This window comes from Cydia pomonella, chromosome 13 (genome assembly GCF_033807575.1).
Source record: "Cydia pomonella isolate Wapato2018A chromosome 13, ilCydPomo1, whole genome shotgun sequence".
Taxonomy (NCBI): domain Eukaryota; kingdom Metazoa; phylum Arthropoda; class Insecta; order Lepidoptera; family Tortricidae; genus Cydia; species Cydia pomonella.
Genome location: NC_084715.1, coordinates 9,404,743 through 9,430,567, shown reverse-complemented (window position 1 = coordinate 9,430,567; position 25,825 = coordinate 9,404,743). Strand labels below are relative to the sequence as shown.

The window sequence follows — 25,825 nt, the reverse complement described above, 5'->3', positions numbered from 1 at the left end:
TAAAATATGGTTGACCCACCTACAAAACAAAGTACTCGCAAGGAACCCGAAAGTTTACGCTCAAAGCAATTATTGAACTTTGCTCTCATTTCACATTTATGTTTTTATTGGGATCCTATATTCATTAACAAACCCTATTTTACACACAGCCTATTCAAAACTATACGTAGTTCACTTATCAACAACCTGGATTGATAACATTTTCAAGAAAAACAACAAATTTATGATTTTTCTTAAGAAACCTTAAAGTCAAGGTCACGCCGATTTTTTAGCAAACGCCGCCGCCGATTGTTTTTTAAGCGGCGCACACGTCTATAAGTTCCTTTAATGTCTGGGGATCGTTTTGAATAATTTGTGAAATATTTGAAAGACTTTAAAGATAAAACAGAAAAGGTACTTAAAATGTAGTTTATTGTAGGGAGAATACCATCGTGTAACCCTGCTCCTATTCAAGGCCAGCTCCAAGAATCTGTAACAATACAAAATTTACTTAGGGATGATTGATTTCTTACTTAAAGAAAAATAGTTCAGTTAGGTACGCAATGAAACAACAGTTTCAAAATGCGACTTTAAAATAATAATTTGTCCCAAGATTCCGTCTCAAACTTTTTGTAAGATTTCAATCAATAGGGTACTGCGAACGTGTGCCTGGTTATTATCAAAATTTAAACAGGTAACGTAGTGGCACCAATGGTCGGTCATTGGTGCCACTACGTTACCTGTTTAAATTTATTTAAAAGAGGCCAATTCGAACATACATTTGACATCGAAATGATACCTAAACAATGTCATTTCACTCGTATTTGTCCGAGCAGACAATAGCGCGAGCGAGACGCATGGGCGAATGATAAAATATAATTATCATTTAGGTATCATTTTGATGTCTTCATTGAATTCCGTCACAGACGGAGCGATAATATATATTAATATACCGTAAGATACCGACTATAGCTAAGCACCAAGTTTATATCTGAGAAAAGCTCGGAGCAATACTTGGGCTTATGCGCCACCTTGTCAATAGTAGCTTAGCGTGCGTGCGTAGCACTACCACCGCACGCGTTTCATGTATCAAAATACCATACATAGGGTAATTATTTTTTTCGCGGCAAATCACTCACCTCGCATTTTTTATCGCGTAATACGTTCGATCCACATAAACATTCATGCGACACTTTATTGATACGACGGCCTTGTAAGAGGAGAAGTAACGTACCACAGAAAAGATTGTCGGGACAGTATTTAGGCGTGTGTGCCTTGTCGCCGGTGGCGCCGCAGCGCGGGCAGCGCAGCGCGCGTAGCACGGGACATCGCACGCGCTTGCGATCGCGTAATATGTGCGACCCATACCAAGAAGCCGGGGAGCCGTTGTTCTTGCAGAACGCGCATTCCTGAAATTTTAAATAATAATAATAAATAATAATAAAAATGTTATTTATTCAGGTATCAACCCATTAAATTACAATAACGCAACAATACAATAAAATAAAATATACAATTAAAATTAAGGCTAATTATATAGGTGCAGCGGGGAAACCTTGCTCATACAGTAGCAGGTTGTATACACTACTTTAACAATACTGTTCGCCGATTCGCTCACTCTCCCGACAAACGACCAGTGCCTTTTACGCATTATAGCGTAAAATTATAGCGTAATATTTTTATATAGCATATTTTTAAATAGGCTGTTACTGAAATGGGAACATTTTTGGTGTTTTCGTCACTGTTCATCAAATGAGATTTGGCTCAATTTTACGTGGCAAGTTTGTATTAAAATAAAACAGTCAATGGTAAACGAGATAGGTATGCAATTAATTAAAACAAAAATATTACTTTGCTAATCCGCGAAAACAGAACGTGCTAGTCAATCAGTGCTAACCCGTTATACTTGCCTATATCGCAAGTAACTCCCACCGCAAAAATAAATACGCAAATAAATAGAGGTAACAATCCACCACCAAAAGTAGGTACAGATGGCCTACCGCGAACCACGTTCGACGTGTTACCTCTCTGTTGCACTTGTAAATTTGTACGCAAGTGTGACAGGGAGGCAACACGTCGACCGTGGTTCGCGGTAGGCCCTCAGACTTCGACACGTGTTCCGCCTCCCTACGAGGCATCCTCAGGAGATGTTGACGGTCCCAAGTCCAATGACTGATTCAATGATTCATTAATTAATATGGATTTCCGCAACGTAACGTCTGATTTTATTCATTTTTTGTTTTTGTTGCTTTGGTTACCTACAGTACAGTCAAGTGCAAAAATATGTATCGAAAGAATCGTCTCATAAATATGGTACTACGCTCTTATTGCACTGGAATAAGATGCTATGGGACATATTTTTGAGTAAGATGTGTACACCCATATTTTTACACTTGACTGTACCGGTCAATAATATATCCTGCATGTTTTTACGGTATAACTTTTTCTTATATTTTTGTGTGACTTCCACCTCACTACTTTAGGTAGTCTACTCGTAGCAGGTAGTAGGTAGTCCTTTGTGCGAGCGATGAGAAAAATTGGTTTCATCATGTGATGGTTTTTCCATAGAGATTTTTTGTTTTAATAATATGCTTTATAACTTTTTTAGTAGGTACTATGCTGAGTCTCCTATTTCACAGTATTTCATTGCAGAATTTACCATATATTTGTATATAATGACTAATGACTAGTAAAATATGCAATCTACAAACTATTACTTAAAATATATTGTTTACTCTATACACGTTCATACACACAAAGGTGATATATTATTGGCCAGTACTGTAGATCTGAACGTCAGTAGATCAACGTGATAATCGTTAATTGCAGTTAACGCTATTCGCAAAGAGAATATTGCATGTAAATGACTTTCGTACTCGTATATGAACGTACGGAACATTTTATTATCTTTGACTTGAATTTTTCAGATGGTCATAAGCTAAGTTTTGGTTCAATAAAATACCTACATAATGGTGTCCGAAGAGACGTTAGTTGAAACAGATATTTTATTTGCGCTCAGATTTATGCCTACCTATTTGTCATTAAACACAGGTCTCATAAATTGACTCGTACCATGTGTTTCTGTGACCGCTGCCGCTGTCGGCGTAGTGTGTCAACGAACGCCATGAGCAGCACGAGTTGCTGCGGCGTCAACCCCAGCAGCGCCGCCTGCTGCATCGACAGCACTTCCTCGTAGCTCGGGTAACACCGTCCATCTGTCAACAATACACGCGATTATGCCAGTAGCTTCCAGTTTTGTAGTGACTCTTCAAATCTTATTTTTTTTCCTATTAATGAAGATGCCTGCGTATAGCTCTAAAATAAAGAGCTGACTTCTAAGACTGAGAAATGAGCTACTTCCCCATTCCCGTTGCTCTTGAAACAACGAGGCGTCGCAACTCGTGAGAACTCTCGAGTTCTGTACCCCTAGTGTAACTTCGATCGACATCATAACGTGACGAACGCGTTTGCGTTAAGTCTCATTTTGTATAGGATTTTGAGTTTCCAAAACGTCCCGCTTGGCGGGCTCTTTCGAAATCCAATACAAAATGAGACTAAACGCAAACGCGTACGTCACGTTTGGAAATCGAATTTATTTACACTAGGGGTACTGTTAGCTTATCTGGTTAACCTAGGTTATGGTAATCCACCCATACATGCATGTTACATAAAAGGACGACGGAGATGGCATTTAATTAGTCATGTTCTCAAAAAACCTAAAGAGGTGATCAGGCTTGAATCGTGTATTTTTTTATCATGACTGTCAAAGGGTTAAAGTTAAATATGTCACTGTCTAACTATATTAGTCACCATTTTGCCGCACTACCTGTTTCAGCTACGCAACCTATGCACAAGTTCTCAATGGATGTATTATTTAATATATGGGTAGTCTTGGTGTGACGGAGAGCAAATGAAGGTGAAGTCCTTAACCGTAACTGAGACTATATTTCTCGAACCATTCGCAACAAACTAATATTAGTTTCTACTTATAATGCCGTTCGACACAAAGGCCTTATAATTAATTAGTATAATTACATCAGATTAGAGTTCAATACCTACTACACCGACACACATTCTGTCATGACAGCTTATATTTATAAAAAGGAATATATTTAATATTGGCGTAAAACAAAACACAAAAATAATACAATATATAACTTTGTTATTTTTTTATATTTATTGTAAGTAGGTAGTCGCAAAATAGGATTACCACTCAGCAAAATTGCCTCTCTAATTGTCGCCGATAATCGAATGGGATACGCGATACATTGCGCCATTCAATCGATCGATTGAATTCGTTGCTCCTACTTAGCCAGCAATTATCTAAAATCGCATGCTATTTGTTGGAAGGTCAGTAAAAGCCTTAAGGACTACCTTATAGGTAAGGAAATACCATACATAGGGGAAGTAATTTTTTTCGGCATATCACTAAATAGGTAAGGTTAGGTTAGATTATGGCAAGTTTTGTAGGAAATATAGTGTAGTAATGGATGTAAACGTTTAAAGTAATCTATCCTCATTCTGTTCCATCGTCCACAGCCAAGGAATTAGAAAGGAATAAAACTAATAAAATATACGGCGCGACGCGCAAAACTAGTGATATCGTAGATTTGGCGATCGCGTGGGTTTTAGCTGAATAATTTTGAAAGTATACTTGTTTTTAAAGTTTGCTTGTCAAATCCCTCGGCTATATCACTTTACACTAAAATTATATTGTTGTGGTATGCAGGGTAACGATATACAATAGAAATGAAAAGAAAGGAGGATGGGCAGATTTGTATGGACACTGGCCCATGAACCAAGAATAAGCGACATACCATCGGAAAGGTTTTTTTTATATACTCCATTTTTTGTATGGGGAGACTTGTCAAACCTCTGATTAAAAATAAATGATACAAAGAAAACATAGGAAAACGAGTAAAAACTAAATAAAATATCGTGACACAAAATCATCAACAATAACGAAATCTTCATGCTCTGCGACACAGGACCTTAGTATCGAAAAAATAACTAACTAACTGCTCTTTGCGGCGATAACTTTTTTCACACAACGGTTTGGGACTACCTGCCACCTGTACAGTAAAAGTTTACAACTTAGAATAATCTATCCGGAGACATACTGCTTGCCAAATGGGCCTAAAAGGGGGCTAAATGGAGTAAATGGGTCCACCGTCCTTTAGACAAGTTTTTGTGATCTTTTTCTATCAACTTTAACCTAGTAAGGTGTTGCTTGGAGTCTGCCCTTGCAAATATTAGTGGATTGTGTCACAAGGGAGCAAAGTATTTACGGCGAGGGCGTACATTGAGTTCTGAAAGAAGCGAAAGATTCTTTAATAGAATCCCGAGAGGAACGAGGGGTCGAAAATAGAATGACACATACTGCTATTCACAACACCTGCAAGGAAATTATTATGTATCAAAAATATATTTAAGGTAAAAAAAATATTATGTTCTAGACCAGAAAAGTGCCACTTTGAGTCCAAGCATAGAAGAAAAAACCCTTTTCCGACGAGGTGATGTGAAAAATCAATTTTCCGTGTGATAATTTTCATGGCATTTGCTTTTGTGAAAACGTGTAACAATTCAATATAAAAACTAGGTACAAGTTTCCCTCTTAACTGACAATTTATAAGCCTTATTGCAACCAATAAAACTTAGCAAACCGTTATTATTTTGACTTGAGAAACTGTAGACCTTTTAAAATTTATGTTTCTCTTCGGAAAGCGGATAGATAAGATAAGGTAAGATAAGAAGAATTCATTAGCACAAAAAGAGTATAAATTCTAAAATTATACACAAATTATATAACGGAACAGAAAATTGTGATAAAAGTCTTCACTCAGCTTGATGCCACGAAGTGTTACAGTATTTAATTCTACTCTGTAACAAGTCTTGATACTGTAACATAAAATTCACATATCTCTCTTACCAAAGCACTTAAATAAACAGGTACACTAAGTACTTTAGTCTTAAGGACTTAATCTAAATCCGAACCCTGCGTAAAGTGCCTAAGCTAGGCTAATAACATACATAAATCCCCAAGGCAGCTGTCCAACCAAAAGCGATAGAGCTCGGCGCAAGTGATGTAATTTGATCCCATGCGAATAAAAGTTGAATGGCTATTCCGTCAAGTAATTTCTTAAAGCAAGGTTTCCTGTAATTTTGTAAATTGTTTGAAATTCGGTAATCGCGATAATCCAGACGTATTAAAAATGAAACAAAAATATAAAATGTTATAGTACAGAACTTTATCTAGTTCCCTCGATTACCCTTTGCAATATTTACATTAACTGTATGAACTTCGACGTTAGAAAAAAAGAGTTGTAGGGTGCGCTCAACGATACTCGCTGATCGCTGCCGGTCGGGCACATGCCTTTGTTTTACATAATTGTGATATTTATAAAAAAAATTAGATATGAACTAACTAAAAATATACAGGTTGTTTATTTAGTCACTTGCAATAATTTACGGTCCGAATATATAGGACATATTTAGCAATTTTTACTATGGGCACGATCCCGAAATCCCGAAAAAATGTTTTACTATACCATAGAAAATTTCAAGGTCAGACATCCAAAATGGCCCCATAGTAAAAGTTGCTCAGTATGACCTATATGTTCACCCCGTAAATTGTTGCAGGTGACTAAATAAACACCTGTATATGAGTCATGTACAATCAGCCAAGAAAGTGGTTTACTACTTTTCGACTCTACTTGACAAATAGAGTCGAAAAGTGGTAAACCACTTTCTTGGCTGACTGTACTTATTCTTTACATGTAATAATATACATAATTACGAGTACCTGTAATAATTATTATATACATATCCTTTAATAATTAATGTACCTACATAATTAAGTACTGTAGTATCGTTACCTTCCTACCCCATTGTCATGTATGAAGGCCAAACAGTCAAGGTTAATTGGAACTAAATTTGAATCAGATTATAAGGTTTCAAATTTAAATACCTACCTAACCACTCACGTGCTTGATATTATTCAGTGACTTCTATTATTATAATAAGGATGACAGCCGGTGACTACAGCTACCAAAAGCATGTCAGTGGATATGGTATGTTGGTTTACCACAATTGAGCATAATAGTAATACCTATATAAATAGTTTGCGAATAATCTAGCAAAATCAAGATGTGATTATAATTTCACGGACATTCATGAAAATCATGAATTTGAGATAAAAATAATACAATGATGAATAAATACTATGAGCATTTTCGAGTAAATTTTGCTCGTGAATGTTTTTTATTAGTTTGCTTTTTCATCTTTGGGTTTCATTCTTGACTTGAATCGAAGCATAGGCACATGCACTTCCATTGGGCAGGAAGAAACTTGCATGAATCTTGTATATACAAAGAAGAAAAAAATTAAATGAGAAAATGTCGTCAAATAGAACGTGGCGTTAAAAATAATGAAATAATCGGGACGACAAGCAGAAAAGACAGTTTTTCGGACGCCAAAAATATGGAACAACACCATTTATTAATGGAGATATTATAATATAAGTAGATACAAATAACTTGAGATTAAAGCTTCTAAAATAATGACTTGGCATTTAATATTCGTTTTGTAAACTGGAGGCCAATTCGAACGTACATTTTGATATCTGCCTAAATGATATCACTTAGTTATAAATCGCGCGTGCATTTCACTCTTACTTGGACGTATGTAGTATATAATAAGCGCGAGGGAGATGCACGGGCGAATGATGACAAAATGACATAATTTGAAATGGCCTTCTGAAGTATGGGCCTAGCGTAGCGTTAATACGTGAATGAAACCTTAAAAAACCGAAGGTCCCGAATTCGAAGTGTACCCCGGCTCGAACTTATGTACATACTAAGGTATCTTTTAAATTTACAAAACGCGTTGGTGACGTTGGTGTGTTCGCCAATTATTTTCGCTCAACGATAACAAGGTGAGTACTACTGGACTCCAATAACGCCTAGTTTCCCCGCTGAGTTGAAAGGTCAGGTGGCGCTAAATCTTTTGGTTAGGTTGCTAAAGCGGATTTGTCTCCGGAGGCAACCGAGAAAACGGTAATATGAGGAGGATGATATTAATAAACATGACTTAAACTTGAATATAATATATATATTAAATTTCCTTTTTTTTTCTTAAAAAATATTTTTAAAGACTTTCATTTTTAAATTACTTACTGTGCATTCTCTACAAAAAAAACCTCGTCTATAAATGGTCAGGTTAAATTATTTCACTGAACAATATACCTAATAGTTACTTGGTACCTGCCTATAGTAAATCAGTAGCTGGAATTGCACTAAAATACAACTCATGTGGATATATTATTTACGAGATATCGATTTTGATAAAAACCTATTCGTTTTAGTATCCATTTCTTTTTTTTAAATTATCTGAATTGGGTTACTAACATACCCGGCTAAAAACGTTCACCCCTTTTTTCTGCCGGAACCTTATACAGGATGGGGCCTGTACAGGAGCAAAATAATAAACTGTAGGCTGTACTCTTCAAACTAACCAACATTTTATAAATGATTTTTAAAAATAACTTGTTTTGTTTTTTAGATAGATTATACTTCAAAGTTTATTCTTAGACAATTGTGTCTTGCACATAATGCACATTTTATTATGTTTAAGGCTTGATAAACAACGTCAATTACAATGATGATGGCGTATATTGAATATATATTTAATTTGTATGAAAAATAAGATGTCTAAGGACTTCATAATATTTAAAAGTTATTTACTTAACAAAAATGTCACCGTCTGAGTACAATCTATGTTTAAATTATTTGCTCATGTTACGGGCCCCACCCGGTATAGACTTTTGAAATACATATAGGCTCGGAGTCTTGTGGAAAAAAATCACAGGGAGATATAGTTAGTGTCATCTACGATGACGCGTAGACAGGTCAAGCGTCCTCCTGAATGACACCACGATCTATACTAGGGAATAAATATATCACCTTTTTCCCTTGTAGCGACCAGCGCTGGACTTTCATCACTTGGATCTTCGTCTTCCTTCGTCAAAGTCACCTGTGCTTCCAGCACAGCTGGGTCGAGCTTCACGGCGAGTACCGCGTCTGTTGAATGAGATTAAGGTTACTTTGAAATCAATCAAATTATTATAACGCTTATTTGGACTCAGGTGGTTGAAACTTTTTAGTGTCACTTGTTTCCATGGGTACGGTTAGTTGTCCAAATGTCCACTGGAAAACCAACTCTAAGGCAGTGTCTTACGTGAGCGAATAACTCGCGTACGCGAAGCGGCGCGGCGCGGGTGAATTCAATCCTTTGATACCTATCTCTCAACGGCGATCTCCGAATGCCGTTGGGCCGCCGCGCCCCGCCGCGTCGCATTCGCGAGTCATCGCTCACGTAAGCCGCTGCGTTAAAGTTCTGCACACTGAAAAAAATGTGATCTATCGAGCACACATTAAAGTGATTTTCATTAAGATTAATTGCTCTATACAATATCAAATTGAAATATACAAAACAGTAACGTTAACTGCTTGAACATTTCTAAGTATTGAAAAAACGATAGACTTAAACGAAGTTACTAACATTTTAGCTACTCAAACAGTAAACTTTACTGTATTTTCGGAACAATAAAATTACTGCTTTGTTTGATAGGCTGATATAGAAGTGGAACTGTTTAAAGCATTAAACGTTAATGCAATTTGAATTGTTTGAAATGGTTTTTTTTCTCAGTGATATTTCATGATATTTAAATTAACCAAACATGCATTTTTGTAGTGGTTATAAGCCATTTCCATTATGGGCCATCTCTACACATGATGTAGAACGTGACACAATATTTCTTCTAACAAACTATGCCACTATGTATTGTACCTCTGATGACGAGACCGAATAACAACACTAAAAAAGTTGATCCACTCAGAGGGCCCACCGCGAAAGACGAAAATCTATTATTTCGTTACCTGCCTCTCTATCGCATATTCGAGCGATAGAGAGGCAGATAAAGAAATTTCATTTTTCGGGATAGGGCTCCGATCAAGTCAATGATCAAGGTCGACTTTAGCTAACTTACTTGATCTCCCGAAAATACGTTGACAAAGAATTTATTTACTCCTACATATTGTTGATAATATTGAAAAAGTTATTCGTTTAATTAGTTTAGTTGTTATCAGTTCATGGTGTTTGAGTGATATTTGCCTCAATGGTACCCCAATAGATAGAGTGGACCATTTTAAGTACCTAGGGCACCTAGGCCATGTGCTCGCGACCGACCTCAAGGACGACCTGGATATGGAAAGGGAACAAAGGGCCCTGTCGGTCCGGGTGAATATGATCGCCCGTAGATTTGCAAGGTGCTCTAAAAAGGTTAAAGTCACACTGTTTAGGGCGTTTTGCACTTCCCTCTACACCTGCAATTTGTGGGCGCAGTAAACGCAACGGGCATACGGGGTCCTTAGGGTCCAGTACAATAATGCGTTCCGGGTGCTGATGGGGCTGCCCCGTTTCTGTAGCGCATCAGGGATGTTGGCGACGGTGCGCGTGGACTGCTTTTTTTATACTACCATGCGTGCACGCCGAGTGCGTGGCAGTCCCAACAGCATCCTACGAATGATAGCGGATAGGTTTGACTGTCCCTACTTGTCGCACTGTGAGGGATTGTGCATTCCCCCATCAGTGTTGTCTTATTTTAAATTAATATTTGCTGTACCTACTAACGTTTGTAAGTTCTACTAATAAAAATATGTGTTCATGTGTTACATGGAATAAAAATATTAATTAATTCATTCATTATGAAATTCAATTCAATTCATTGATTACCACAGAAGAATTATTACCCATAAAAGTCACACCAAACTCATGTTACTGACAATCATGTCTGTAGGCAGTGTAGGCCTAACCAAAGTCATTTTAATTTGTATATGTATCTTCCTCAAAACCTACAACTATTCAATATTACATTAAAACAAATTACACTCTCTCGCAATGTTTTCAGCATCATTTATTTACGAGTTAAATAACTACCTAATTTCTAAAATCCCTTCTTATCTGCTTTTGAAAATTAAGTACTTTTAAGCCTAATTGGCTTGGCCAGTTGGGGCTTGTTCTCATGCAGCAACTTTTACCGGCAAATACCAAAACCCAATTTTTGAAAGGATGTTGCTAGGATAGCTCTTACATAATAAATAAATACAATGTGGTCAGCAGACGCTTTAAATCAACATATTTTCTGATATTCCTTTAACTATGTATCATTAGGTATTTAAATAAAAGTAAACAAAGGCTTAAGGAGCCATTTGAGGGTAGATGAAAACATTACATGATCAAATAATGTAGGTTAAAGTCAGGTCGTTCAATGACAGATCCACGCGGTTTTGTATTTGGTTGGTTAACCAATAAATGTTATAACTAGCCGAAAATTTACAAATCGTTTTACTTTTATTTAAATACCTAAAGATACAGAGTATAATTGGAGCAAAACAATTTATCCATTCATCGCGCACAAACGCCCGAACGACCTGTTAATTAAATTTGTCAAAGGATACGTTGGAGATTTTAATTAATAAAGTTTGTTAGGTCCCTATTGATAATTATTAGTCATTCTCAATGTCACCATGGTAATGGGACCTTGAATTGGTTGCCAAAAACATGTGGCATCACTGCTGAAACCTTCAATGCGTTAATTTATTTATACAAATGTTCAAACCAAATATAGCATGTGTAACACGTGTATCTAATCAATGACTTATACACCTGTATATATATATATATATATATATATATATATTATACATAGGTACCGAATATACTGACTGCGTATCATTTGAATGTAAACTTCCTTGAAAAGTTTTAAAAGTCTGTACTTAAAAATCTTTAGAAACTCTGTTTTTATTGGCTAGTGTGTTAACTTGGTTTTGTTTTTGCTTAACTTTCACACTGTTCTTTTGGTGAACATTCAGAAATAACATTGAAACGATAAATAATAGAACGAGGTCCTTGAGTTTAGTTCCAATAAAAAGCAATTTATTTCTTTAAACAACATTTTCTATTTTAGGGTCCCGTACCTGATTCTAAGTGTATTTCCTCCGTAGTATTCGTCGTTCGTTGCTTATACCTATTTGTATGATATATTATTGGAAACCTAAGAAATAAAAACTAACCCAGTGTAAGCTTGACTTACGCTTCGATTATCACACGTTTGTTTCAACGTGTTTATTTTATAAGTATTATATATTATAAACATATGAAAGATAGTGTTATCCAGTAAGCCAACTCGCCAGATCATAATGTTTCTTGTAGCCATTCCCTCCTCTCCTTAAGTTTTATATAAGTTGTTATTGTTATAAAAGTAGCATCAGAAATGGGTACATAATATACATTCTACGAAAATATTAACTGTCTACATAATAGCGGTATTTGAGATACAGAAGAGCCATTACGAAGAATTATCTCAGAGTAATACCTGATAACCAGACCTCGGACAGAGTGAGCCATTTTTACGTCATTAATGTCAAGTGTAGATGTTAATATAGATATGCCTCAAGATGAAATATTAAAAAGAATTCATGAATAATAATTAAACAAAAATGACAGTGCATTATGTACAAAACGAGTAAGTATTATTTATTTATTCAAATTTTTCTTTGTTATTGGTTATTGTAATAAAGAACTATAATTTTTTCTAGATTTTCAATTTTCAACGCACTTCTTCTTGAGTTTAATATCCACTTATAGATGGAAAAAGACCTTTCTACTTCCACTGAAGTGAGCGGAGTGAAGTTGTACATTAAAATACCGTCCACATCTGTTCCTTCCGAAATTTTTTCAGCATAGTCCCTAAACAGATCTAAGTCTGGGTTTCTAGCTATGACGTCTTCTAATTTCTGACTGACAGAAGCAGACGAAGACCAGCTTATAAAATAATATGCTTATCATTTAAAGAGGCTTGCTATACAATTAATTTGTTTTGCTAGTTATGTAAAGATCTAAATAGAATAATTTAATTCGTTATTCAATTACATCACATCTGCCATTGAATGACTACGTAGGTATGTCCATATTATGCAAACTCTTAAAACAGCTCACCCTGTCCGAGGTCTGCTGATAACATGCCCGGTAAGATTTTATTGGATATATTATTGGTTTTTAATGTGATTATGCTTTTCAATTTTACACACGGGCCAATTCGAACGTACACTGCGATGTCATTCGGTTATCGTGCTTTTCGCTTGTACTTGTCCGTACATGTATTAGCGTGAGCGAGACGCACGATAACTAAATGAAATCATTCAGATATCACTCTAATGTCAGTGTGAGTTCGAATCAGCCTAACTATTTTTGGTACATATTTTGTAAGGGTACACCGAAACACCTGCATTCTTTACCATGACAATATTATTTTAAGGATACTTACAAAACAATGTGCCCGAAGTTACCGGTAAAACTCAATATTTCTAGAAAATTTACGAATACTACCTCAATACATTTATTTTATTTAATATTGGCTAATTTATCTTCACAATTCAAAAATTTATATTGAAAATTATGTACCGTTATCGTCTTGTCGTAAAAAAGTAAGTAAATTTCACGGCGCTTACGACGTTTCGGTAAATTCAACGTCCCCATACTAATTATAATATATATAAGCACACCACATTGAACGCCATAATAATTATGTTTATTGGGTTCGCGTTGGTATAAATGCAGGTGAAACTTACGAAATTAATTAAGGCACAAGTGGCACAACGCGAGACCCTGATGTTAGGCTTAGGGCAATGTAAAAACTAAAACTACATCTCTGTATCTTTAGGTATTTAAATAAAAGTAAACAAAATCTACCCACAATTGGCTCCTTAAGCCAGTTGAGGGTAGATGAAAACATTACATGATCAAATAATGTAGGTTAAAGTCAGGTCGTTCAGTGACAGACCCAGGCGGTTTTGTATTTGGTTGGTTAACCAATAAATGTTATAACTAGCCGAAATAGTACAAATTGTTTACTAAATATCTAAATATACAGGGTATAGGTACAGAAAAATGTTGTACCTGGTCTATTTTTAAAATTTATTTAAATCAAAGTGCTCTTGTATAGAATAAAAACTCTTTGGTTACCTCCTTAGGTAGGTTATTGTATGTGTTACCGTAAAAACCCGTTTTTAGTGAATAGGCGTTACCCTAGTTAAAACTGGTTATTTCGCATCGCCTCAGTGAAAACGCGTATCACTTGTTTTCCGTAAGGCCTCGGTGAAAAGTAGTGTTAACTGGGAAAACGGGTCTTTACGGTAACATAATATATGGAGGTACGTATGGTTGTCATAGGAAGGCTCTTAAAGTACTTTTGGAACGCTACAGGAATAATGGTAATTTCCCCGATACATTATTACTCATTAGGAATATTTTCAGGAAAGGTAAATTTCTAGCGCAACCTTAATAAATGGAACCCTACGCAATTTCAACTAACACTTGACTTTTTTTTACCTTTATCGACAGGTTTGCGTCTTTTCAGAAGTCCCACTCGTGCGGAATTAAAGGGATCCTGAAACAAAACGTCCATTTTGTAAAATTGTTTCATAATTTAACAAGCGAAGTCAGTATGGCCATTTCATATTATTTTCGGTATCGCGTGACTTACTCCTCGTGAAATGGGCACCGTCTCACAACGCTCCACTACGTGTAAGTAACTAAATTAAGAGGGAACAATAGCTATGCGATCCTAGCGAAATAATAGTACATTGCCTACTGTAGAGGACGGGAAACGAAGGGTTGCAGGCCAAGTAGATATAGACGGCTGAGCGTAGCGAGGTTGGATAGGGATACGCAGCCGGCAATCCCGTTTCTCGCCGAGATTTGTATAGTGCTTTTCTCAAACTTGCAATTAAATAATAATTAAAACTAGAATGATGATGATGATAATTGTTTCATGTCCTAATGTGATAGGTTATTCAGTACATCGGGTATTGAAGGGGAACAAAAATGTAATTATTTTGGCGCTACGCCGCACGCCATAACGATTTTTTTCTCTCTTTTTTTTCTTGTTTGTGTTTTACTTTTATTAGTACTTTGAGGTTATTGAACGGGGAACGAAAACAAAAATCTTTATAGGGCTGTATCTCCTAAACCGTGCGTCGTAGCGCAAAAATAATCAAATGTTCGTTCCCCTTTAAAAAGCCATATATAATATTTAAGAAACAAAAAAAGACATAAAAAAAAGCATTTCGCTTATAGGTTTTTTTATGGTTGAATGCCAATGTGACGTTTACAAACAAAAGAAGGTTTGCCTTACAGGCCTAGGTATGTAAGGATGTATGAAATTCCTTTACATATCATCTTCACTCACCGCACCTGATATATAGTATTTCTGGACCTAATTTGAAGTAACATAATGTTAAGATTTCATTACAAGTTTGAGATAAGGTACTTTTTCTATAAAATTCCATTACGGGAGAAGAAGTTTTCCACTAACTTAATCTTAAAAATCACTTTGATTTTGATAATATATAGCAGATATACATATAGTTTTGGTTTTTTTTTGTATTGCAAATTTTGAAAAAAGGAAAACTTTCACTGTGTCAATAACATGCTAAAAATCATTGAGATTGGAAAATATTTAGAAGCGGAAAAACGTTTTATGTTTTTGTATGTACGATCACGTGGTATGCTTCCCTCTTAAGTGACATTGGAAGTATTTTTAGATTATTAGGTATAATGTATTGTTTACCCAGGTATTGCCTGTTGTATTTTTAGATTATTAGGTATAATGTATTGTTTACCCAGGTATTGCCTGTTGTATTTATAAATGTTGCTATGTATTTTTCATGTCACTGTAAATGTTGTATTAACTTGTGAAAAAGACTTGTGAAAAAAGTACTTGCAGAATATTTTTTACAAGCTTTTATCTTGGTAGTATGTATGTTTGTTAGTTCAAAGTTTGTGGGTCAAATCTATAAAGCTACATTTGAGTCAAATGTAGCTTTATAGATTTGACCCATTTCCCCGATTTTCCCGATTTCCGATTGAGCTGAAATTTTGTACACATATAGGCATGTACATCGGATGACAAATTGACAATGCAATATTTTGTTCACATATCTGATGATGGAGACAGGAGGTTGCTATGGGATGGGAACTATATGTAATAGATAAAACAACGCAAACTAATTGTGTTTGGGGTTATTAAAATTGTGTTGTATTATCGATGAGTATTAGTTTCCTGTGGAAAGAAAAGTACATCAGCGATGAAAGAAATGATTATTTGAAGTTTGAAATCTTTTGCGTTGAATTCAATTTAGAATCTTTTACGTTGCATTGATTTAAAACGTTCATTTATGAGAATACGAAATCGGATCAAACTTTAATGAGTGTTGAATCTTACAGGTTTTTAATGGGTTACACTTAATGAGGGTTATAAAGTTTCCCATTATCTAAAGTATTTAAAAAAAATTGGTTTGAAATATAAGTAATTTAAGTTAAAAACTGTTTTTACTTTAATTATAAATTTGTAGTGCCATCATGGCGGGTATGTAACACACAGAGACATGTCAGTCGCTTCGCTTGACAGACCGATGAAGTGTGCGAAAGGGAAGCCGTGACATATATGAACAAGCCATAAGTGCGAAAGAGGCAGACTACATATGAGAAAACGTAACCAATTTTGAGTTCGAAGGCGGCCGAGGGGGCCAAGATCATATTGCCGTATTTTTTAACGTGAAAAATATAAGAGAATCAAAAAGAAAAATATATATTAAGTAATTTAGTGACGATGGTGTCATGTCGTGTGCCGGGTTGTAGTGTTTCAGGGCCAAAAAACCCAGGAAAATACTCTTTCACAGGTAATTATGATCTTCTTAGCGAAATTTTCGTAACGATATTTTATCAAATTAACAGCATAAAAAGTGTAAAAAACTAATTTATACAGTTCATTATAAGTTTTTCTTCAATTGTGTGTTAATATTTCATCATATTAGTCAATCATTTCGAATATTTTGTGTAAAAACCATAAAAACCTAAACTGTTACTTTACGATAGGGCTTGACAAAATGTTCATATGACTGTATCGATAACTTGTCGGTATATTAGTAGGTATGGAATTAATTGTTCACAAGATATCATTAAGATATTACCTTTATAACTGACTTAAAATAATAACGATTGTTATAATACCTTTTTTTGAAGGTGCACATGTTTAGCGATAAATTTAAACTTCACTTTCCAACACAGTACTTACATTTTAACCCCTTTTCCACGGCTTTGCCGCCAACACAAGACAGCGTATACTTGTACACAGCGTATACACACCCAACCCAACTTGTCAGCAGGAAAAGGCGTGACATTCAAATTTTCTTTGGTAAGTCAACTCTTTGCGAACACATTTTCAAACAACTTTATCATTTTCAACTTTTTCAAACACATTTGAAAAAGTAGTCGATAAAGCAGTTAAACATCGATAGATTATTAATATGTTGTAACATGACATCACTATTTTTGTTCGCACATAGACAATTTACGCACACACTTGCATTTCATTTTTGGTCACACTTTCGAAGTTTGACAGTCGTTCTATACTATCCTATTTCTATGGTAACACAATGAGTATCTGTACCCCTAGTGTAAATAAATTCGATTTTGAAACGTGACGTACGCGTTTGCGTTTAGTTTTATTTTGTATTGGATTTAGAAAGAGCGCGCCAAGCGGGACGTTTTAGAAACTCAAAATCCTATACAAAATGAGACTTAAAGCAAACGCGTTCGTCACGTTATGATGTCGATAAAATTTACACTAGGGGTACTGATAGGCGTATTATCATACTGATGCGAATTCGAACTTCGGACGTCGGTCGCTCCAGTGTATGAGCGTTACAGCGCTATGCAAGTAGATAGTAAAACGTAGTGATTATATGCTCTTTGGTAGATAGCGATGTCCCACACATCCGATCGGCGTGCAAAATCCGCACCCAATGTGAATACCGCCTACCTATCGTCCCAAAAATTTTACATTTTTCCTAAAGCGCCAATTACATCCACACTTCCCGATAACGGGCCCGAAATCAGTCCCGATTTCGGGCCTGATAATGGTTTTCCGTTTGACGGAATATCAGCACATCGTTAACAATATTTGAAATGTAAAAATTATTTGTCTCTAATTGCCAAAAAAGTTCAATGTTTGATATTTTTGCATATGCACCATTTTTTTTTATATTTCAAATATTGTAAACGATGTGCTGATATTTGGTGAAACGGTAAGATATTCTTTCTCGAGCCCGGGCTCCCTTACAACAATCGTGATTTTTTGCCGTTTTTTGCGTAGTGGTACGGAAGACGGAACCTTTCGTGCGCCAGGCCGACTCGCACTTGGTCGGTTTTTAACACGCTCGCAACTGGTATGGCCGTACTGCAAAATCACAAAATATAAGTTTGTTGTACCAGGACGGCTATAGCAAAATATTAAGGAACAAATGTAAATCTCTCACCGCCAACAAATTCTTGGGTGCTCCAGCGATTTTATTCAACAGTAAGTTTAGTTGAGTAAGGTAAAAGTCTGTTCTTAAATGCCAGATACCAGGATGTTTATTTAGTGACATGCAATAATTTACGGCGTGAATATATAGGTCATATTGAGCAACTTTTACTATGGGACCAATCCCTAATTTTCTATGGGAGAGTAAAAAAAAATTCGCGATTTCGGGATTGGTCCCACAGTAAAAGCTGCTCAATATGACCTATATAATCAGCCCTTAAATTATTGCAGATGACTAAATAAACAACCTGTATGACGGCACGCCACGATCCAAGGAAAGCAGAGTTCTTACCAACCTAAATAATGTAGGTGTGGAAATGACCATACGACTTAGGTATCTGTCATTCGTTCATTCCGATATATTTTACCTTTCGGTAGGCGTTTGTCTAAACGATTGTCATCTTGACTACGTATCTGATAGTTTTGGCAGTAGATCAATATAGGTACTTAACTATGGAGAGTAGAGTTAAGGATAACAATCTATGTGTATGAAGAGAGTCCATTAAAAACCTTAAATAGGTGGTACCGCAATACATCGCGAACAAATTTTTGACTTTAGTAAAAAAAAACGAATCTCTGACAGCGCACTTCACTCCGTCAATAACGTCTAAGTTCATGTCATGTCCTTGTGCTACCCTAGCGCCACCAGAGAGATTTCGAACTATTATTTACAGCTGCCAACTGGACACTTTAGCTCCATAAGAGATTCTTCTCCTTACGTCTACCCTCCATGAATGTAACTATGTATTATGTTAGTGTCTGGGAATGGGATACAACAACAGTACGCGGTTGCCGGGCACTTTTTGTATGGAGGCCGGTCAACGGAAGCTACCAGCCTAGTTAGCATTCTAACAGCCGTTTTCCGTTCCACGTAGTATCAGCACACCATTATCAATATACTTAATAAAAACCGGCCAAGAGCATGTCGAGCCACGCTCAGTGTAGGGTTCCGTAGTTACTCTTCCGTCACAATAAGCTAAACTAGAGCTTAAAGTATAGTAAATTGTTAACAACGGTACCTTTCACGCGAGTTAAACAAATAGGCAAATTTGCATAATCAGTACCTAATTAAAGTAAGTCTTTTTACTATGGGAGAAACGTTTTGCGATAACTCAAAAACAGCTAAACTGAGCATGTCCGCTATAGTTTTCATTTAATGTCTTTCTTAAGCTCTACTTCCACGATTTTTTTCATATTTTTTGGACCTATGGTTCAAAAGTTAGAGGGGGGAGGACACATTTTTTTTCTCTTTCGGAGCGATTATCTCCGAATATATTCACTTTATCAAAAAATGTTTGTTGAGGACCCCTATTAGTTTGAAAGACCTTTCCAACGATACCCCACACTGTAGGGTTGAAGCAAAAAAAAAAATTCACCCCCACTTTACGTATAGGGGAGGTACCCTAAAAAAAAATTAAATTTTTATATTTTATTGTACGACTTTGTCGGCTTTATTGATTTATATATCCATGCCGAATTTCAGCTTTCTAGCACTAATGACCACGGAGCAAAGCCTCGGACAGACAGACAGACAGACAGACGGACATGGCGAAACTATAAGGGTTCCTAGTTGACTACGGAACCCTAAAAATGAAAATAGATCTACTTACTTACACAATCGACATTTCTATTATAGTTGAGTTTAACGTACGTTTTTAACATTTTGAGACGAAGTAAATTATTTGTAAAAAAAAAAAAACAAAATTTGATACTCGTATTTTTTTTTTTTTGCATCCAATGTACATATTTATATTACATTGATTATTTTGAGTTACGTGGAAGCGAAAGATACTGTATATGGACGCGATTGCAATGATTCAAAATGTGATTTTTCTCACTGTTTTTAAAAAGAAAAGTAAAAATTCGTTTAAAGTATTGTTAACCATGTTCTGATATTTCATGGATCGGAAACCATCCGTTTGTTAGGTACAACAGCACCCCTTTGAAAAAGGTTAAGGGTAGATGTAATAAACGCTTTTGGCCTCAGCTGTACGGACACATTTTTGCCATACTGACCCGTTTGTATTGCTCTGTATTATTGATTTATTGAATGTGTATCTAGCCACGGTCGTCCGACAATGTAAACATTATTTCACGCAGAAACAACACGTGTAAAAGGATTTGTCTTCCACGTGTCACTCAAATGGATTCTTTTCGATACACTTCTGTTATTTATTATATTTCCCAATTTTCTTTCATGGAAGTCCGAATCCTTTTTTGTTATAATTGAAGTTTATAATTTTTTGTAAGAATTGGCAACTCCGTCAATTCATAATAGATTTTTAGGTAATATAGGTCAAGGGAATAACTAGGTCCCTAATTTAAGAGGCTGTCAACACCCAATGTCCTTGAAATTGATGTTACTTAAACAGTTTTTTAAGAAAGACTATTTGTTTTAGTCAAGTAAGAAAAATATATGTTCATATTAATTATATTTCAAAGACCGTGGTTGTACTCGATACATGATTGAACGAAATCGGTTCGATAGAAAATAATTGCAAAGATTTGGCCTTAAAATCACAATTAAACGGTTTTATGTCTTTATTGTTTTGACTTATGGGTCTGCAATTAAAATCACAATTTCAAAACATTTATATCTAAACCGTGGTTGAGTAAAATATTACACTAATAATCCACTTTTTTTTATTTAAATATTTTTCTTATTATTCCCTTGCCCAGGCCCAGTAACATGCGACAGTGCTATCTCATTTACTCCGATAGAAATAGACAGTGTGCGCGCTTTAGGTATTGACAGCCTCTTAAATACATTTTGATGCTTGACTTCTTTTACAATTACACAAAGTTTAAATAGAAGTTTAACTAAAAAAACCCGCCAAGAGCATGTCGGGCCATGCTCAGCGTAGGGTTCCTTAGTACTTAATAACCGTCCGTCATAACATGCTGCGTTGCTGAAATGGGACCTTCACATCCACAGCGCTTGTATACCTCTAAGTCTTTTTACTAAGAAGGAAAGACTTTTAGCGATAACTCAAAACCAGCCATCATGTTCGCTATAGTTTTTATTGAATGTGTTGACAAAGCGCTACTTTCCCGATTTTTGGGACCCATGGTTATTAGATTATACATAGATTAGACATTAGAGGGGGGACATATTGTTTTTAGCTTTCGGAACGATTATTTTTGAAACTTTATCAAAAAATAGTTGTTGAAGACCCAAAATAAATAGATTTTGACAGACCTATCTAACGATACCTACACTAAAACAATGTTTTTATAGTTTTTATTTTTGCACTTCTACAAATTGCAGCTTTTAATTAGCACTAACGACCACGGAGAGTAGGCCTCGGAGAGACAGACAAACAGAGAGCCAGCATGGCGAAACTATTAGGTTAGTTATGACTACAGAACCATAAAAAAGGACTTAATTATGGCTAATAATTGATTTATTTTTGCTAAGATTTTCTCGAAGGATTGGGTAAAAAATATCTTATAGTGAGTTTAATAAAAGAAATGTGCTTTAAAGTTACATTTTCTTGATGGACTATTATAGGATTTGTTCAATACTTGTACTTCTTAAAAGCTGTACTACGAGTATGAATCTCTTAGTAAATTGTACCCAAACCGTTAAATTTTTATATTGTCTACAGGAAAGATGCCCGTCTTCGGGAACGTTTTTGACACGATTACAGTATGGGGTTGTTCCAAAAGGAATGTCCAGGTTTTGTCACCACAACGCGCATGTGACACCTGTGGGCTGTGGGGCAGGTATTCATAGGCTGCGGTAGCCGCTTTTCATCAGAGTGAATTGCAAAAAGTTTGTAAGTATGTACATAGTTAAGACTAAAAGGGACGACCGCCCCAAAACCTTCCATACAAACGTAGTCCCCATTTTCCTCTCTGGATATTAACATTATTAAGAATATTTTACACAATTTTATGTGTTTTAATTATAGCTATTTGATTTTTTTCAATACTGTAAGAGTTAGGAGTTTTATATTAATTTAAAAAAGCGGCCAACTGCGAGTCGGCCTCGCCCATGAAGAGTTTCGTACCAATTATGACGTATTAAAAAAAACTACTTACTAGATCTCATTCAAATCAATTTTCAGTGGAAGTTTGCATGGTAATTTATATCATATATTTTTTTCAGTTTTATCCTTCTGTTATTTTAGAACTTACAGGGGGGACAAACATTTTACCACTTTGGAAGTGTCTCTCGCGCAAACTATTCAGTTTAGAAAAAAAATATATTAGAAACCTCAATATTATTTTTGAAGACTATCCATACCCCACGTATGGGTTTGATGAAAAATATTTCTTTTTAATTTTATGACGTATTAAAAAAACTACTTACTAGATCTCGTTCAAATCAATTTTCGGTGGAAGTTTGCATGGTAATGTATATCAATTTTTTTTTTAGTTTTATCATTCTCTTATTTTAGAAGTTACGGGGGGAAGAGGGGGGGGGGGGACACATTTTACCACTTTGGAAATGCCTCTCGCGCAAACTATTCAGTTTAGAAAAAAATGATATTAGAAACCTCAATATCATTTTTGAAGACCTATTGGGACCGTGCGAAGTGCATGGTGGGGGTAAGTAAAGCGATCCCAGCGCATAAGGTGGTAAAAATTTGAACTAACTGCGGATAGGGTCTTTAACATTTCGTACAATTATATGGCTCGAAATGAAACTGATTTACGATTACTCCTGAAATATTCATTTAAATTGAATGGTGTAAGGGATTTTATTTTGATAATTGTTAATAATGTATCCATGTAAATAGCTTTGCAAATGCCACATATTACGTGATCTTTTTCTAGAAGTTAAGAATGGATATAGTAAGTTATCCTTAAAAGATAGACATTTAACATCGCGGACTTTTTTGTAGACCTATGAATGAGAAACAACCCCACCATACATTGTGTTGTTATAGCTCAAACGGATTAGGCAGCGTTTTCGATTAAAGCTCCTAGCCAGCCTGAGTTTTTCCGACAACATCGTTATATTTCAAACAATTTACACAAAACCTTAACAAGTTATATACTTAAGCCTTCCTCAAGAATCACTCTATTGATATATGAAAGTCGTATGAAAATCCGTTCAGTAGTTTTTAGTTTTGGAGTAGTTTCATAAGATGTAGTGAATTGACGTTTTCCCCTAGACTTGCGGACACTAGGTTGCGTGACAGTCGTGCACGCTCCCAATCCATAGATACCCCACACGTATGGGTTTGATGAAAAAAGATTTTTTGAGTTTCAGTTCTAAGTATGGGGAACCCCCAAAATTTATAGTTTTTTTTTCTATTTTTGTGTAAAAATCTTAATGCGGTTCATAGAATACATCTACTTACCAAGTTTGAACAGTATAGCTCTTATAGTTTCGGAAAAAAGTGGCTGTGACATAAACGGACAGACAGACGGACATGATGTATCTATAAGGGTTCCGTTTTTTGCCATTTGGCTACGGAACCCTAAAAACGATAAAATCAAACGGTCGGGCATAGGCTACGGCTAAATAGGGTTGTTTCCAATTTTTAAAAACGCTTGTATTACGTTCTATATTAACTAAAATTTGCCCTAAAATTGAACTTTTATACTAAAAACGGCTTTAAATATGTTAAATTAACAAAATATATTTTGATAGATGCTTTCGCGCCCAAAACGCTCTTTGAAAATTGTGTGACGTCACAGCTTACGGTTTGACACATAACTACATACACACGTAGAAGATACGAACTGTCAACTGACGTTTGTCATTTGTTGTTTATCGCCTAACTGTCAACAGTGTCAATCCGAGAGTTGTGACGTCATCAGAATCTTCAAAGACGTTTCGAGTTTGGTCACGTGACGTGTGCCAAAAGATATTTTAAATTCAATATTTACAAAAATATGGTCATTACAGGTCCCCTAAAAGTAGTTTAACATGTTCTTATAATCCAAAAGAATTTATTAGGATACAATTCTGCCCTAAGATTTGTAGATGGAAACAACCCTATTACACACAATTCTGTAAAAATATTTTTCATAATGTCAATATCCAGGGACGAAAATGAGGACTACGTTTGTATGGAGAATCGATCGTCCTCTTTCCTCTTAAATTCCATTGTGTTACGATAATTATCTATTTAAGTTATATGCATGAAAGTGTGTACATGGTTAATTTTCGTAACACAAATGAATCACATAAACTTAAGACTATAAATCATAGCTTCTCAACTACCTACGCTTAATAAAATAGTCCTAAAAAATGTATGGAATTCTTTCATCAGGGAAGTATGCTTGTCTTCCACCAATGTAGTATTTAAAATAGTGCCGTTATAATAAGTTTTTTTACTACACAAATGAATAGAGGAAAACAGACGAAAAATCTGTCATTGAAAAAATTAAATGAAAAAAAAAAATATGTCTGAAAATATCGGTACGAAAAATGTGCTAAAAATATTGTATACACTACCTTAATATATGGGCAATAAAGTCGGGTATACATATTTTTGGCACTTTTTTCGTATCGATATTTTCAGACGTGACCGCACCTACAGGTTATAATGAAATATAATCGTTCTAACGTTGTTTAAGTTATATAATAGAATTAGTGAAGATGAAGTAAGTAATTTAAATAAATTTACTCAGTTTTGGCCGTCGATGTAGGTACATAGCGATAAGATTTTTATATTAATATACCTTTTATGATTTTCACACGTTATTATAACAAAAAGGACAACATATATAAATCAATGTAATAAATATTAATTAATGTCAAAATATTATTTTCTAGAAGGTTATCGGTGAAAGGTTAAGCCGTACGATAGTCAAATTCGTAAATTAAAGTAGGTACTTACTTTTTCAGATGAGTATGGAATTATATCTTGGCAAGTCTCACTATTATTGATTTTTGGATATAAATCGGAGGTTACAGCTGCAGACACTTCCATTTTTAATTCCTAAACAAAATAGCAACTACCAGCGTTGGAACACGGCAATACACAATGTTGTGCGATTGTATGCTACCCTCATAATAAAAATATGATGATCGTATTTTATCTACACGGACAACAATATGGGCCTACCGCAAAAACCAAAATTCGCAAATTGCGGGGATCTTTTCTCTTTTACTCTAACTAAGACGTAATTAGAGTGACAGAGAAAACTGCCCGCAATTGACGAACTTCGATCTTCGCGGTTATAGCCCAGAATTACCTACAGTCGACGTAATATATAATGAGCACAATTTATGATGCATATTACAATGAGAGAGAGAGAGAGACAAAAGACGAACGGTATTTTAATACTATGTAGGGTAAGCGGGCCCAACGCGGGTAAGCTAACACCAACCTTAAAACAATCTACGAAATTATTATATTAAAGTAGCGAATATGCAGAGTTAGAAAATTTATCGAGCTT

At 35.4% G+C, this 25,825-nt stretch overlaps 1 protein-coding gene across 1 annotated transcript; it reads right to left on the bottom strand.

Annotated features, from left to right (window-relative positions):
• Positions 1 to 399: 399 nt before the first annotated feature.
• Positions 400 to 25,475, bottom strand: LOC133524139 (uncharacterized). Its single transcript, XM_061859994.1, has 6 exons — positions 25,264 to 25,475; positions 14,428 to 14,485; positions 8,940 to 9,056; positions 3,052 to 3,194; positions 1,214 to 1,388; positions 400 to 469 (listed from the first exon to the last, which is right to left on the bottom strand). Exons 1-6 carry the CDS (start codon positions 25,354 to 25,356, stop codon positions 450 to 452), a joined length of 606 nt encoding a protein of 201 aa, XP_061715978.1. The 5' UTR covers positions 25,357 to 25,475; the 3' UTR covers positions 400 to 449.
• Between the last annotated feature and the right edge of the window lie 350 nt (positions 25,476 to 25,825).

Excerpts from the sequence above, each read along its gene's own strand:
- LOC133524139 (XM_061859994.1), bottom strand. The coding sequence starts at position 25,356 with ATGGAAGTGTCTGCAGCTGTAACCTCCGATTTATATCCAAAAATCAAT. Across the intron at positions 14,486-25,263 it reads TTCCATACTCATCTGAAAAA|GATCCCTTTAATTCCGCACG; the intron begins GTAAGTACCTAC and ends GTTTTGTTTCAG. Across the intron at positions 1,389-3,051 it reads AGCGGTCACAGAAACACATG|GAATGCGCGTTCTGCAAGAA; the intron begins GTACGAGTCAAT and ends TTAAAATTTCAG.